The sequence below is a fragment of the Lepisosteus oculatus genome, chromosome 15 (genome assembly GCF_040954835.1).
Source record: "Lepisosteus oculatus isolate fLepOcu1 chromosome 15, fLepOcu1.hap2, whole genome shotgun sequence".
Taxonomy (NCBI): Eukaryota; Metazoa; Chordata; class Actinopteri; order Semionotiformes; family Lepisosteidae; genus Lepisosteus; species Lepisosteus oculatus.
Window position 1 is genome coordinate 3718180 of NC_090710.1, and position 16377 is coordinate 3734556.

The 16377-nt window shown below is 42.2% G+C and overlaps 1 protein-coding gene across 1 annotated transcript in view; it reads left to right on the forward strand.

Annotated features, from left to right (window-relative positions):
- Nucleotides 1-16377, forward strand: part of mao (monoamine oxidase) — a 57175-nt gene that overhangs the window by 30282 nt on the left and 10516 nt on the right. Inside the window, exons 4-7 of the mRNA XM_069178907.1 lie at nt 11314-11418; nt 11850-11941; nt 13010-13151; nt 15238-15387. Coding sequence (XP_069035008.1) covers nt 11314-11418; nt 11850-11941; nt 13010-13151; nt 15238-15387 — 489 coding nt within the window. The remainder of the gene's footprint in view (nt 1-11313; nt 11419-11849; nt 11942-13009; nt 13152-15237; nt 15388-16377) is intronic.

A 16377-nucleotide genomic window follows, 5' to 3' on the forward strand; every position in this document is an offset into this window, starting at 1 on the left:
GGCGAGGCAAGAGACTGCAGAGAAGAAGGAGCAGGGTAGTTCATTAGTAAAGGTAAAATAATGCAGGGACATTGATGCTGGAAGTGCAGTTACTGAAGGAGCTGGCTGAGAGCTGAGAGATGACAGGTGGGGCCTGACCAGCCGCTGAAGTTTGGTCTGAGACTGAGCAGTTCTGGTTTCTGGGGTAGCTCCTGCCACCCCCGAGGAGAAGAGTGTCTGAAGAGGAGGAGGAGAGGGCGAGCAAGGGTGCAGGGAGACCGAGGAGAGGCAGGAGCAGAGGCGCTGACACAGCGGTAGATCTAGGGTTTTGAATTGGAGGTGTGCGGCAATAGGGAGCCAGGGAAGGGCCTGGCATAATGGAGCAGCGCGAGGAAGAGAAAAGACAAGCTGAGCGGCGGAGCTGTGGTTGGAGTGGGCAAATAGCACTGGGCAGAGGTCAGTCAGGAGGGAGTCACAATATTCTCGGAGTACCAGGGCGTGGTCTAGAACTGGCGCATGGAATTTGGAAAGGAAGGGGCAGACTCTGACTCTTCCTCCTGCCTGGAGATCTCTCCAAACAGGTTTCTGCTATGAAATCAGGCCTAATCAAGTGATTCTTAATGCCAGGTGTGATAAGACTATTCAGTCCTTAGAGAGTCTGTCAAAAGGGGTGTTTTCCTGGGCAAATAACTTTCTCTCATACCTCAGCCAGTTTTCCTCTTCAGTTCAGTTTTCACTTCAGTTAATTTCAGATTATGTGTACTTTTTTATTTACTTTCAAAAAAGGTGTTAAAGCTGCGATAGGACATCCCAAAACTTGTTAATAAATGTTTTTTCAAGCATTTCTGGTGCTTGACTTCTAGAGATGTAATTTAGTGAATCTAAGATAAAAGCACCTTTTTCTGCCTTCAGACCTGCTTTACTACCTTAGTGGGGAGTTCTTCCATTTTTGTTTCTGGATTTCCATGGTGCATTTTTTATATTTTATTAGGTTTCAAAGCAATCTTTACTGATCTCTTGTGTCACCAGTCATTCAAAGCAGTTTTTGGTTACTTTGTTGAAGATATATGTTTTTTCCAGTGGAAATCTGTTGGAAAAAGTCATGTAATCCCTGCTACAAAATGCTATTTAAAACATTTTTAAACAGGAATAGTGTCTGACTGTTTACTGACTACAGCTCCAAAGAAAGTTGTTTTTGTTGGTTATTAAAAAGTGCTCATTGTATTGTTTTTAAAACCTTTATAAGAAAGGTGTGTTAAAATATAGCCTTAATTTCACTAAAGGAGGTCAGATGCTTTGTAGTGGTTTGAGAGCATGTGGCTGTCTAGATAATTAGCATTGTGAATGTGAAGCATCCAGTTGGAAAGGTTGTCTTTCAGTATCATAGTAAATAGTAAATACAGGAATTAGCAGTTACCTACAGTATATCACTATTAGTTCAAGTAGGTAGCTGTGTCAGCATGCATAGGCTGCAAAGGAACAAGTAAAGGTTTATTCCATGCTGAAAAGAGAAGAAAGAAAACACAATGTTTCGGCTATGGAGCCTTCTTCAGCATGGAGCCTTCACACCTGAAGAAGGTTCCACAGCCGAAACGCTGTGTTTCCTCTCTTCTCTTTTCAGCATGGAATAAACCTAATACTTGTTCCTATATCACTATCAGGTTTGGAGTAATTGGAGTTAACATCCAACACAAGCTCCAGATAATCGGCTTTTCTTTAATACTAATCCAGAAAGATAGACCCAGTTTTCAGGATCAGCAAACACTGTCTTGCAGCCCATACAACTTGAACAGGTAGAAGTTGCTCATTTGAATGTTATCCTCCTCTAAGTCATTAAGTCAACAAAAAGGAGGGGTTTGAAGGAACCCAGTTGCTTTATAAAAAAGATTCCAGCTTTGCCTCTGTAACTCCTCTGATTTTATCCTTGCAAAGGTGCTAAACAGAGTATAGCTATTGTCTTCTCCACTTGTTTCCTTGATTCCTTCAAGTTGTCATGGGAACATCACAGAATTGTTCAATGATAATGTGTGAACATTTGATTCCCCTGATTAAATACAATTCTCCTTGCACAGTCACTCACCGCCAATAGATTGGAAGAATCTATTTCTTAGGCCTAGACATAATAATTTTTCTCCAAATTATCTTCCTGTAGACATTTTTCCCAAATTAAATGTCATTTATCCAAACAGTAAAGAATTGTGCTGTTTTGCAGTTTTCAATCCTAACAGAACAACACTGATGTGTCAATATACACTAATCACACAAAATCCAGGGAAAGAGGGGTAATTTAGCAAGTGATAAATTGAAGATAAAAATCTGACCTGTTGTCGCAGGTTTTACATGAGCAATGTTAAAGACCATTTCTGCCAGTTAATAAAACCAAGTGTGATCTACAGTAACTGTATCACAGTCTTCACCTAGACCCATAATATCGATTTTTAACGTTAACTATAACTGAGTGTTTTAATTTACCAAACAAGATTTAAGGAATGAAAATTTGTTGACAGAAAATCAAACTAACGCAATAATAACTGGACTTGGTTGCGGTGTAACTAAATATGATAAGGAATCTGAAATTCTGCTTTATAAGCAATCAAGCAAATGATTCTTCACTGGTTGCGCTTTGCATTGTACTTGAACTGTTTTTTTCTGCATTTGTTCCTTTATTTTACAAGTGAGAATGACTTGGCATTAAGAGTGATGACCTGGAGACCCATTTATACAGTAGATTGATTGCTGAAACAGTTTGTACCTTGCTCGAGGGCACAACCACAGCCTCTCATTTTGGACTAGAACCAATGACTTTTTAGTCTGACAGCCATAGTCCTAACAGCTGCTCCACACTGCTATGACTATGGAGTTGAGTGTTTTGGGAGTTACTGTATCCTTTGGATGTTATTGCAGTGAACTGGGGCTTCACTGACATTATATTCAAGAAAATCAGATGTTTTTTTCTGCTTCTGCCAATGTATTCTGTGCAACTATAGAAACCAGCCCCCAGGGAGAGTGTGATGATTTCCTGGCTGGTGCTTGAATCCAGGCGCAGGGTGGTGCACAGCGAGCCAAGTCAAGGTGCAGATCACTCTTCAGAACCCAAGGAGTCTCCAAAAGCATGAAGTCAGACAGGCGAGGTTCGAAGCAGGAAAATCTCAAAGCAGACAAAGCCAGAGAAGATCTAGGATCACGGTCAGGAGACAAAGAAGGAGGTCAGTTTGCACTGAGCTGACAAGGCAAAGCAAGCAAAGCAGAAGCGTAGCGCAGCAGAGCACAGCAAAGCTAACAGGACTCTCAGGGTGAAAACCCACAATGACAGAGCACTAGAGCAGGAGTAGTCGGGATGTAGAGTAAACACTACAGATGTAATAAGGTAATTTCTAGCTAGTTAGAGGCAGGGTGTACTGACAACCGCCCAAACCATGTGCAGACAGCCTCAGTGACTGTATCAGACCGCATGAAGACACAGAGGTGTGAGCCAACATTCACCCAGGTATTACAGTGTGTGCCTCATGCAATGGGCTGGGTGTGGACATGGTGTTCTCAGCTACCTGGAGCGAAATGCATGTGTCAGTCATGGCGTGTGAAGCTTTCTGGCAGGAACCCAGGGCCGTTCCTCAGCTCCATGACCCCTCCAGTGCACCAGGTCCTGAAAGCTTCCCTGGACTCATCAGGAGTCAGGGATTTGCTGGCGCCTGGGTTCCTGGATGAGGCCTGGTCTGGCTCGGGTGTGGAGATGTACAGGTAGCCTCTGAGCAGGTGGGGCAAAGCGAGGTATTATAGCTACAGTAAAATCCACATCCCCCAGCCAGATAGCACTCAGGATACATGACGTACAGCTCGTACAACATGTATATTTCTGACGAGCAGAGAAGTATTTTGTCCTTTAATGTATGAAGTCCTGCAGGTACCCACCCACATGATAGATTTCATTTGATTATGTTTAGAAGACCATTTGTAGTATGTCTCCATGGTTGGCCATGAAAACAATTTTAAGCCATTGTTAATTGTCACCTGTAAGCATGTGTGAGTGAATGGGTATGTCAGTGTGTGCCCTGCAATGGACTGGCATCCCATTCAGTGTGAGTCCTGTCTTGTGCCCGTTGCCTGCCAGGTTCACTGTGACGTGGTTTGGGCTCAGCTGTTATTCTAAATGGATGTGTGGATAATTAATGCTGACAAATATTTGAATACCTATGAAAATCTTGGATCACGAGAGGAGGGAAGTTATTGTTTTTAATTTATTTAGCAGACACTTTGATCCAAAGCAAATTACACATATGCCCTTTAATTACAGAACGGTATTTAAAGGATTAGATTTTTGTCTGAGGGTACAACAGGTTTACCCCACCTGTGATTCGTACCTCTCAACGTCCAGTTTCAAGTCTTGAATGCTGAGCACTGCTCACTGCTACCTACATTTTAGGAAGTTAGCACTTAAATGAATGGCTTAACAATTTCCATGCTGTGGTTTGAAATGTTTTAAAGTGTGCCTTATTTTTCAGAGTAAATGCATTGTGGACTTGCTTATCAATTCTGTTTTAGGTTTATCATTTTCTACTGTATTTCATAATATATTGTTACTATAATGAATACATTACATTATCTATTTTGTGTCGTGTTCAGCATTTGCTATGAATCATGGATTGCTGGAAATTGACCTTACAGATATAAACTTTCTCAATGGTTTGTACCTGCTGTGTTTAGCATATTACATGACTTTCTGCTGAAGAGGCCCATTATTCAGCAATTTATTGGGGCTTTCTGTCTCAGTGCAGCATGCCTTTGTTATTACTGTAGTAGCTATATGAAGTTACTATTGAGTGAATCAGTGTTATTAAGGATTCAGCATAAATCCTATCGGGCTAGCCTTCACTGCTATTTCTGACAGCTGCAACATATATTATATGACAGTTTAAAGTTTAATGGCTCTTTTATACAACCTCATTTATCTGTACATTTACGCAAGAATTTGCTGTCCTTTGCTTGTCCCTGCACGTACAGAGTTGAGTAAGATGAACAGATAGTGTTTCCTAGAGTAACAGTCATGTTGCTGAAGCCTCATCTCTCATTCGGTGGCTTGTTCAGCTGTACATGGATGCACAGTTTAGACAATCAAATACCCTTTTCTAGGGAAACTTGTGTTGTCTTCAGTGTTTTAAAAGTGGATATTAATTGTTTTTAGATGACTCAGAATCTGGATTGCCACAATTGGATAGTTTTGCATTCCAGGAATGGATACAATGTAGACCCTCTGGAGTAGCCTGTATGAATTAAGATTCACCCTACTTTTACTAAGAATTCAACTTTTTTAATACATCAATACTTATGACGTGCACTGAACTCTGTGTTTTGTAATATTACAATCTAATTCATACTCTTTCTACGGGTGTCTAAGGGCTGTAAACAAAAAGTGCAGATAAAGAGTAAATGCACAGTTTTGGGTGATGTATTTAGTGGAGTACCACAGGAATGTGTGCTAGGACCACTGCCCTTTCTATGTTATACTTTTAACTTGCTCTAGATTCTGGTATAGTTAGCAAACTAGGATGCATTGCCAAATAAACGCAGTGGACTTTAGAATGAATAATGAAACACGAACCAGGGGGCACAAATGATAACTACATGGAAGTGCATTTAAAACTGAGAACAGGAGGCACTTTTCTACGCAAATGGTTATGGTTGTATGGAACAAGTTACCCAGTCATGGTTTTGAAGCCAATACTCTGGATGAGATTCTTGGATCAATTAGATTCTTGGATCAATTGATCAATTAAATCAATTGGTACAGTATTAGTAATATCAATTGGTACTACTACAAATGAATAACCCTTACCTGTTTCATATGTACCATAGGTTGCATAACGTGTTTGCCATCTGATTAGCAGCGGTTTGTACTTAGGCTAGTTGTTGTGACACTCATATGAAGTTGCATACAACTGATTGAACATAAAGCATGCAACAAATAAAGAGCCTGTCACTTTTCATTTTTATCAGTCCATTCTATTGACATTTTTATATCTTAAACTTTATGCTTATAAAATAAAATGTCACATTGTGAAACTAGGCATTGTGGAAAAGCCTGATCAAATATTGAGTACGATAGATGCCTACATACACAAGATCAGTTATAAATTAACTTTTATTATGCGGTTTGCCAGCTTCTCATGGAATTCCAGGTGATCTATATTCCAGGGTAAATATTAACAGGGTAGTATTATTCAGGACAGAGATGTATCAGATAGCTTCTGTTCAGATTGTGCTAACTCATTGGTATTCCACACAGTTATATCTTGCAGTTCTAAAACAATCCTAACCCTTAAAATGATCACCAATTTATGTTTCTTTTTTGAGACATTTGAAGGTATAATATCATTAGGTGCAAGATTTAGAGTTTGTGAGTTGCAGGTGGAAGTTTTACTCAGGCTTTATTTCTTCCATTTTTACTTACATAATTAAATCACACATGTCAGATACAGTAGATCTTTGGATTACTAGACTTACCAGGAGTTTAGTTACACCACTGAGTTCAGTATGACTATCATAAAAGACTTCGTATTTACACCACACATGGTGTTAATGCAGATGGCCACTTTGCAATTTTTTTAATGTACCCAAACGCAAGGTGCCATCAACAAACTAACTTAGCGGCATTCTTTTTGGAAGTACTAACCAACAGAAGTAACAAATTCTTATACCATGATAATGTTCAGAAAGTTTAATTTAATTCAGTCTGCCAGGGTGTGAGGTCAGGGTTATGTGCAACCCTTCACAGTATTGTGAAAAACGGTGCAATTTCTGTATGCATGGGACCCTGAGCTCCAGTGAATCAGATCAATTTGTTTGTCTTTTTGGAATCTTTCATACCTTAGTACACAAGGTGTTTGAGCTTCTTCACCTGTAATTCTTTGTTAATTGTACTGTTAATTGTCATGTTTTGATGGCAATGTGCCTTAGGCCATGAGTATCCGGAGTTTAAAGAGGATTGTGCTTTAAGATCCCCCTTTAATGCATTCTTAAGCAAAGCATCTTTATTGCTGAAGTCAACTTAGAAAATAGCTACAGTACCAGCATTTGTTTTGTTGGAAAGCACATTTATTTGAATGAATTTAAATTACTCCACTTTTCTATCATGTCCACACAGTATGGAGAGTCATTTTCGTTCTGTATATAGTTATATATCCATATATTATATTGTATATAGTATACCATATACAGTGCCTTGCGAAAGTATTCGGCCCCCTTGAACTTTTCAACCTTTTGCCACATTTCAGGCTTCAAACATAAAGATATAAATTTTTTATTTTATGTGAAGAATCACCAACAAGTGGGACACAATTGTGAAGTGGAACGAAATCTATTGGATTTTTGAAACTTTTTTAACTAATAAAAAAATGAAAAGTGGGGCGTGCAAAATTATTCGGCCCCTTTACTTTCAGTGCAGCAAACTCACTCCAGAAGTTCAGCGAGGATCTCTGAATGATCCAATGTTGTCCTAAATGACTGATGGTGATAAATAGAATCCACCTGTGTGTAATCAAGTCTCTGTATAAATGCACCTGCTCTGTGATAGTCTCAAGGTTCTGTTGAAAGCGCAGAGAGCATCATGAAGACCAAGGAACACACCAGGCAGGTCCGTAATACTGTTGTGGAGAAGTTTAAAGCCGGATTTGGATACAAAAAGATTTCCCAAGCTTCAAACATCCCAAGGAGCACTGTGCAAGCGATCATCTTGAAATGGAAGGAGTATCAGACCACTGCAAATCTACCAAGACCTGGCCGTCCCTCTAAACTTTCAGCTCAGACAAGGAGAAGACTGATCAGAGATGCAGCCAAGAGGCCCATGATCACTCTGGATGAACTGCAGAGAACTACAGCTGAGGTGGGAGAGTCTGTCCATAGGACAACAATCAGTCTTACACTGCACAAATCTGGCCTTTATGGAAGAGTGGCAAGAAGAAAGCCATTTCTCAAAGATATCCATAAAAAGTCTCGTCTAAAGTTTGCCACAAGCCACCTGGGAGACACCCCAAACATGTGGAAGAAGGTGCTCTGGTCAGATGAAACCAAAATCGAACTTTTTGGCCACAATGCAAAACGATATGTTTGGCGTAAAAGCAACACAGCTCATCACGCTCAACACACCATCCCCACTGTCAAACATGGTGGTGGCAGCATCATGGTTTGGGCCTGCTTTTCTTCAGCAGGGACAGGGAAGATGGTTAAAATTGAGGGGAAGATGGATGCAGCCAAATACAGGACCATTCTGGATGAAAACCTGTTGGAGTCTGCAAAAGACCTGAAACTGGGACGGAGATTTATCTTCCAACAAGACAATGATCCCAAACATACAGCAAAATCTACAAAGGAATGGTTCACAAATAAACGTATCCAGGTGTTTGAATGGCCAAGTCAAAGTCCAGACCTGAATCCAATCGAGAATCTGTGGAAAGAGCTAAAAACTGCTGTTCACAAACGCTCTCCATCCAACCTCACTGAGCTCGAGCTGTTTTGCAAGGAAGAATGGGCAAGAATTTCAGTCTCTCGATGTGCAAAACTGATAGAGACATACCCCAAGCGACTTGCAGCTGTAATCGCAGCAAAAGGTGGCTCTACAAAGTATTAACGCAAGGGGGCCGAATAATTTTGCACGCCCCACTTTTCATTTTTTTATTAGTTAAAAAAGTTTCAAAAATCCAATAGATTTCGTTCCACTTCACAATTGTGTCCCACTTGTTGGTGATTCTTCACATAAAATAAAAAAATTATATCTTTATGTTTGAAGCCTGAAATGTGGCAAAAGGTTGAAAAGTTCAAGGGGGCCGAATACTTTCGCAAGGCACTGTATGTATAGTTTGTATTGTATAATAGTATATATAATTATTATGTAACAGATAGCTATTTTACTGTAGGCAGTAAACCTTGCAGAAGGTGCAACCTTGCAGTTTTTATCTGTTCTGCTTGAAAGTGTTTCCTGGGATGTGCTGTATTAAAAGTATTGCCTGATGGGGCATATTGCACACCTTTACACAGAGGCACTATTATCTGACCACCTTTAACCTCTGGATTTCAGATGTTAATGATGGCCTTGGACAAAGTCCAAGGCGTTGCTTTTATTGGTGAAGGAGCTAAAACAGGTTTTATCGAACAGCCACTGAAGGCAGAGTTATGATTACTTCACATGTGCAGTTAACATTAAGTGTAATCCAGTCGTACTGAGAGATCAAGCCGTGCATTTGCAGCTGTGCTGTTTTAGGGAGCTGTTTCCTAGCCCTGTGCCCGTGCTTATCAGTCACTCCATTCCTATTGGCAGCATGCAGGTGCCACTGTTCTAGGAGCCACCGGATGACCTATTTGTCCTTCATTTCCAAATAACTGTTTCACAAAACCCTTAGCAATGGGAGTGAGTGATTATAAGAACCAGGGAGATTGGGATGAGGAAAAATATGGAGAAAACAGGAGCAAAATCTAGGTGCAAAAAAAAAAACAAGATCCCTGCTTATATTCTGCTTACAGCTATACTATGTACTTGCTACTAGCATTCAAAAGCCTTCGTATCTGCTTGATAATGGTTGTGAGCTTACTGGGAGGTTTGTTAATACTTGACATTTCATCTGATGTGCACATGAATGGAGCAGGATCCTCACACTGGACACTGACATCTTCCTCAACCTGAAAGGCCTGCTGCGCACGCTGAAGCTGCTAGAACTCGTAATGCACTGAAATGCTCTCAGCGCTCGCCAGCTCTCAGTCAGACCACATTTGAGCAGGCTGCTGTGCTGCTGTTTGGCACTCTTGCCGAACACCCCCTCCCACGCCCCGAGCCCTTTCCGAGGAGCACACTGACAGGCTCCATCAGTGGGGACCGATCTGTCAGTGCCCGCATCCTGATGGGTCATTTCATGGAGAGGCAAGAAGACAGCTGAAAATTACAGAGCTGCTCCGGCACGAGAGAAGATCATTTCTTTCAAAAAGCCACAATACTTGTCCTTTCAGGCTCTCACTCTGTGCTCACTACACAGTTACGCAAACACAAACAAATGTGAGGAATTTTGGCCTGGGACCAATTTTTACACAAACTTCACTGCGTAAAGCAACATTGTATGTAAATTCTAAAAAAACACAGTTTTTGAAGAATGAGCAGAGGGAACAGAGGCCTCATCATGAAGTCATGCTAATGCCTTGTAAAACCTTAGAGAGCTATCTGATAAGGCAAAGGAACATTGTCTCCATCAGCTGTGCTGTCTGCCTGCTTTTCTAAGTGGATAACTAGCCAGTAAACACTGCAAGCCTGTCTTACTGGATCTCATTCTGCTCACTTTGATCACGAGCAGGGTGTTGGTGCGATCGGTTGGTACACGCCTCTCGGATCTCAGAGATCTGGGTTTGATTCCTGCTTAGGGCACAACTTTTTGCAAGCAGCCATATCACCCTGCAACTCACAACTTACTACTGGCAACCCACTGAAGCTCAGCACATGTGAGGATGTCAGTACCTGGCTGGGAGACCTCCCGGGAAAAACTAAGGTTGCTGCTGGAAGAGGTGTTAGTGGGGTCAGCAGGGGGTGCTCACCCTGTGGTCTGTGTGGGTCCTAATGCCCCAGTATACTGATGGGGAGACTATACTGTAAATAAGTGCCATCGTTTGGATGAGACCTTAAACCGAGGTCTTGACTCTTTGTGTGGCATTTCTCGAAAAGAGTGGTAGTGTAACCCCGGTGTCCTGGCCAAATCTCCCATTGGCCCTTACAAATCATGGCCTCCTTATAGTCCCCATCTGTGAACTGGCTTAATCACTCTGTTCTCCTCACCACTGATAGCTGGTATGTGGTGAGTGTACTGGTGGTATTTGGTGGTACTGGCTGCCGCCGCATCATCCATCCAGGTGGGGCTGCACACTGGTGGTGGTGGAGGGGAGTATCCATTACCTGCAAAGCACTTTTGAGTGGAGTGTCCAGAAAAGCGCTATATAAGTGTAAGCAATTATTACTCCTTTTATGTTGTCCTTCCGAATTGTGTCTTGAACCTTGCCACAAGAACCCTCGATGACATTGCCGGGTTGCCTTTCAGTCCCTGTTAGCACAGGAAATGCATGATATACACAGTACGGGGTAAAACCACAACCAAAGGAAAGCTGCAAAAACACTGCCCAAAATCACAAGAAGAGGAGATTTCCATAAGGGTGCAGACAAAGAGGGTTGTTCTGGGTTGTGGTGCCTTTCTGCTAACAGGAATCTGTGCTTCTATCTGTGTGGGCTAAAGCATTTCAGTGCTGTATGTTGCCAAGAGGGCAGTAGCCCCAAGGGCAGTTGTGCTTAGGGGGCTTTTCTTTCTTTTTTAGGGCAAATCCTATCCTTTCAAGGGGCCCTTCCCCCCCATGTGGAACCCCCTCGCCCTGATGGATTACAACAACCTCTGGAGGACGATGGATAAAATGGGACAGGAGGTACGAAACTCTCACGTTGCTCTGGGATGTACAGGCAACAAAATGTAAATCACTACATTTCAGTGGCCATTTAATGGGTACCAGATGAGCTTTAGGACATTCTTGGGATACATCTTTTTTATGGGGCTGACAAACAGCAACCTTGATGCTGAAGTTGTCAAAACAGTCTCTCTCTTAAATCCAGCAAAAGGGGATACACCCTGATGCAACGCTTGGAAAGTGCCTTTAGGACAGGGAGTAAGGCTAATGTCATAGGTTCTGGCTTGGTTTTTGCATATTTTCCTTTACTAAACCCACATATACTGCAGAACCCAGAGCCAGCAGTACTGTAAGTCATCCTGTTTCCTAAGATCACGCACAGCAAACGTGCTTGGTGGTACTAAAGGTTATGGGGCTGCCTGGTATTCTCATAGCAGGTTTTTTGCATCTAGATTCCACGGGAAGCACCCTGGAGGGCGCCCCATGCTGAAGAGTGGGATAAAATGACCATGAAGGAACTCTTTGACAAGCTGTGCTGGACACGGTAGTACTCATTTATTCAACCCTGAAACCACAACCTCTTCCCGGGGCAATCCCTGTTAATATGAACAAAATGTCACATTACATTCTCAGTAATAACCAGAAAAGAATGACTTGGTTGTCAAAGAAGTATTTGGAAATATAATAGTGAATAACTCATTCTTCATAACAAATGCTAATCTAAGTCGTGCATTCTTTTCCCTTCACTTCAAATGAAGTCAAATTAGCCTTTTGCACTTTAAATAACAAATGGGACAATGACAAAGACATGATAATCTCATGTACTGTATAACGTCATTGGACACTGAACAGGTTTGTGCAGCTGTGTACTGTGTCCTCCTACAAACACAAGCTGACATACAGTAGCTCCCCTCCCTCTAGTATGTAAAGATCGTGCCCGTAGATGTTTCCTGTGTCATTGTTCAACACTGTACGATTTTTCTCAAAGCTGTGGTATTAAATAGGGTTGATAATATGCATTTACACTTTTTCCTGTGAAAGTCAATGCAAATTAAGTCTTGAGCTCAACATGAAAACGCAGACACATGGTATCAACACGACAACCTCTAGATCTGAGGGTTCCCACTCCTTATTTTGGGAACCCCCACACCTTCTGGCTTTCATTACAGCTGAGGTCTTTACCTAAATGAATCCTATATTGAGCCAACAGGACACTTGGCTGGAAGATTTGCAAGTTTGTTTTCCTCAAAAAGGTTGGAGATTTAAATGCAGTAATTAAAAGACAACCTTTTACATGTTTAAGCAAAACAATTTAAGAGATCACAAACCACACTTATTATTATCCAGGGACCAATTATTTAACTGAGTCCTCAGATGGAGTAAAAACCCATCAGGTGTGTCACTGGGAACCTCTGTCTTAGTTCCTTGTTACAGAACTTTTCCTTTCCCAAAATAAAGTGCCATTTGCTGGGTAGTTCTGGATGAAGGTGGTGTCTGGTTTTCGGGCCTGTCAGAGAAAGAGGCGAGACCTGTGTGTCGGCGAGCAGTGGCGGACGAGCTAAGGGATGGAGCGAACGTCCAGTAAACCATCTCCTTTCCTGTCTCGGCCCAGCGTCGCCCGGCAGTTCGCCAACCTCTTCGTGAACGTGAACGTCACCTCGGAGCCGCATGAGGTCTCAGCCCTGTGGTTCCTGTGGTACGTCAAGCAGTGCGGGGGCACGATGAGGATATTCTCCACCACCAATGGGGGGCAGGTGAGCAGGAGTTGAGCGCAAGAGAAAAAGAGGGTGAAAAGGTGAGGGGGGGTTCAAAACTTTCATCGGTGGGGTGGGGGTGAAAGATTCTCCACTTCAAAACAAAACGCCAGTTGCAGCCTGAATCACGTTGACAGCTCTTGTTCAGGACTGCCTTCTTTAAAATTGCTTTCTGTCCTTTTTTTCCTGACCTGCTGAGGGAGTTCTGCCTTTTATTCCGGCACCATCCAATTGAGGTAGCGTCTTCCAGTTCATTCACAGGATTTTCTCTTGAAGAGAAGAGTGTCACGGCTTTTCTGATTCTGAGTGCTTTCAAATTCGGAACGCTGGTTAGGAATTATACAGTGTCTTAAAACTGTAGCTAGTACATTGGCTCTCAGAACAGCTGTAGAAGAAGCATTGCAAAAAGTTCCACTTTTACCTGTGATGTAACCCTGGCATGCTGTTTTTGTTGGTTTAGAATAAAAATACAAAGGCCTGCTTTGAACAATTTTTATGTTAAGTGTTAAGCCATTACCTCCAATTCAAATGTGCATGAGCACAGAGCAAATTGGGATAGATTTTCATAATTAGAATGTTTTTGTTACGAGTTCTGAGTCATTTCCTGCAGTTCAGACCCCAGATGGAGCTGCCAGAGCTCAGTATATGTTAGATAATTTTAAGCGACTGTTTAGAAACTGGTTTTACATGCAAGAAACCACTTATCAGAGCTCCACGTGAAATACTTGAGAGAATTATCTACCTCTCTGGGGTGCAGTCTCTCAAACCATTTCTGTCTAACCAGATGTATGTTTTTCAGAATGTGGAATAATATTCTCAGTGAGCATAAGCTGTATCCACAATTCACCAGCCTACCTTTAGATCAGTTTACTGTGGCAAATTGTGATAAATCCGCAGTAAAGTGTCATAAAACAGAGTGGAATCAGGCTGAAGAATGGAGAAGTAGTGTGTATACACTGTGAATTACGGATGAACAGCAAAAATATCACAGAAATTTACCACGGTAAACTATACATAACTCTCAAAAGGCAACCCTGTGATTAAAATTAGAATAGCATTTTATTGGATTACAGTAGCTTTCCAGACACAGAAGTGTGACTTCAGACAGACGTTACTGGTGCATGAAACTGGATCTTCTGTTTGTGTTAACAAAAGAGTCTAGCACAAACACTTCATGACAGACTCTACAAGTCAGATGAGAGATAACATTGGGAGCAACAGCAAAAAGATCAGATTTGCAAAGAAAAGATACATATTTATCAGTCATTCTGGCTGTAGAAAACCTTGTGTATTTTACATGTTATAAATGCCTCATTCAAAATAATTTGCTTACCTTTTCATATTGCATACCAACATCCATTTCTAACAGTGATGAATTATTTTGTTCAGCTGCACAGTGGTGTTGATCTTATCTGGTTGCCAAGGAAACCTAGGCCTCTTTGTGCACTCCATCTGGACCTGACAATGTTATTTTAGCAATTTATGGTGTCTGGCTAATAGTTCTTGTTAACAGAGCTAATTATGTTGAGGGAAAAAGTTATTTAAAAGGCCAAAACACTGTGCTGGATGTCCTTAGAATTATTTTGGTGGCAAATAGTTTTATAGCTCTGGCTTCATTTCAGCACCAAACGTGGGTTTTCACCTTCTAAGGTGCTTTTCGCCTCGGAAAGTATAACTCAGATTCAAGTTCAGCTGGCACCTGCATTACATTCAATTTGTTTGGGTAGATGTGAGATATTTTAAAACATCCAGATCTTTTGGTCTCAAATTGAAGAATGCACCAAATAAGCCACGTAGAGATTTGACTCAACACCATGGTCTTGAATGAGAGGAGGGTGGTACAGTTCCCCCTTATGGCAAAGCAGCATGAACACACTTGCCCAAGCAAACAAACCTGAAACTACCCTGCCGTTAACTTGAATTCTGGATACTGTTTGGGGAAATAAAAGCCCGCTTTTCTGTGGCCCTTGACAAGAGCGTCACACTGCGCAGAGGAGCCTGCACCCCAGCGGGCGAGTGTAGCTGGGGTTCAGGGCTGCTGGGGAGACTTTTTTTGGTGGAATAAAAGCCCGCTTTTCCGTGGCAGGAGCGGAAGTTCATGGGCGGCTCGCAGCAGATCAGCGACCGGCTGAAGGACTGGCTTGGGGACCGCGTGAAGCTGGAGAGGGCGGTGTGCCGCATCGACCAGTCCGGGGACAGGGTGGTGGTGGAGACCCTGGGCCAGGAGAAATACGAGGTGAGGAGCGGGGGGCTCTGGGATCTGCAGGGAATATGTGCAAGTTTGTGTCTTCTTCTCAAAAGTTGGACATTTTACTTTACCGATGAAGTGTGATAGTTAAAACTTCAATCTGCAGCAGGTGTAGGAGCTGGAAGCTGAATTTATTCCTATTAATTCTGTTCTCGAGTCAATTAAGGGTTTGATTGTGTAATTGGGATGGGCTGAAACAAAAACCAGCTGATGTGTGAGTCTCCAGGACCAGGACTGGGTTCCCCTGGCTTTAGTACATCAACCGAAGTTCCTTTTGATTCTTCTTCTGACTGTTTCAGTCCTGCCGCGCACCTGGACAACATAGAAGTCACACCGCTGAAAAAATATCAGCGCTTCTCTCTCAGGATTTAAAGACCATTCTTCTCAGGCTTCTCAGGCCCTGAAAGGTCTTCAGAAAGGCAGGGTCCCTCCTCCAGTCTGTGAGCTCAGGCAATTCTGGCTCTTCTTAAATAATCAACAACCTAAGACCTGTGGGATGAGACTGAACAGTGCCCACCTCTCTGCAGCTCTGTAAGTTGTGGGGCAGGATGAGGTTGAACAACTTGACTCTTTTCCCTTGTCATTGTAAATCTCACTGCGCCACAGATTCCCAAAGCAGTATGTTGACACGTCATAGTTTCCAGCGTAAAAAAGACTGGCACAATTAAGCTGCATGCCGTCAAATAAATTATTCGGTACCCTAATTGAAGAGTCTAGACAGACAGTGCAAACAGCACGGTGCAAATATGTGACTTAATGGGGCCCTTTTGTCTTAGTGTGACAGAATAAACTTGAACACATAAGTCCCTGTGGGGGAGATTCTTTGTTCTCGCTTAGAAGATTTTGATCATTATTCTAAATGTTATAAGTTACCCACCTGCTGAAAAAACAAACCTCAAGCTTAGCTGTAAAGTTAATCACACTTTTACTGAGCCTAGCTCTAGTGATGGAAGTGACTGGTGTTCCACGCATCACAGT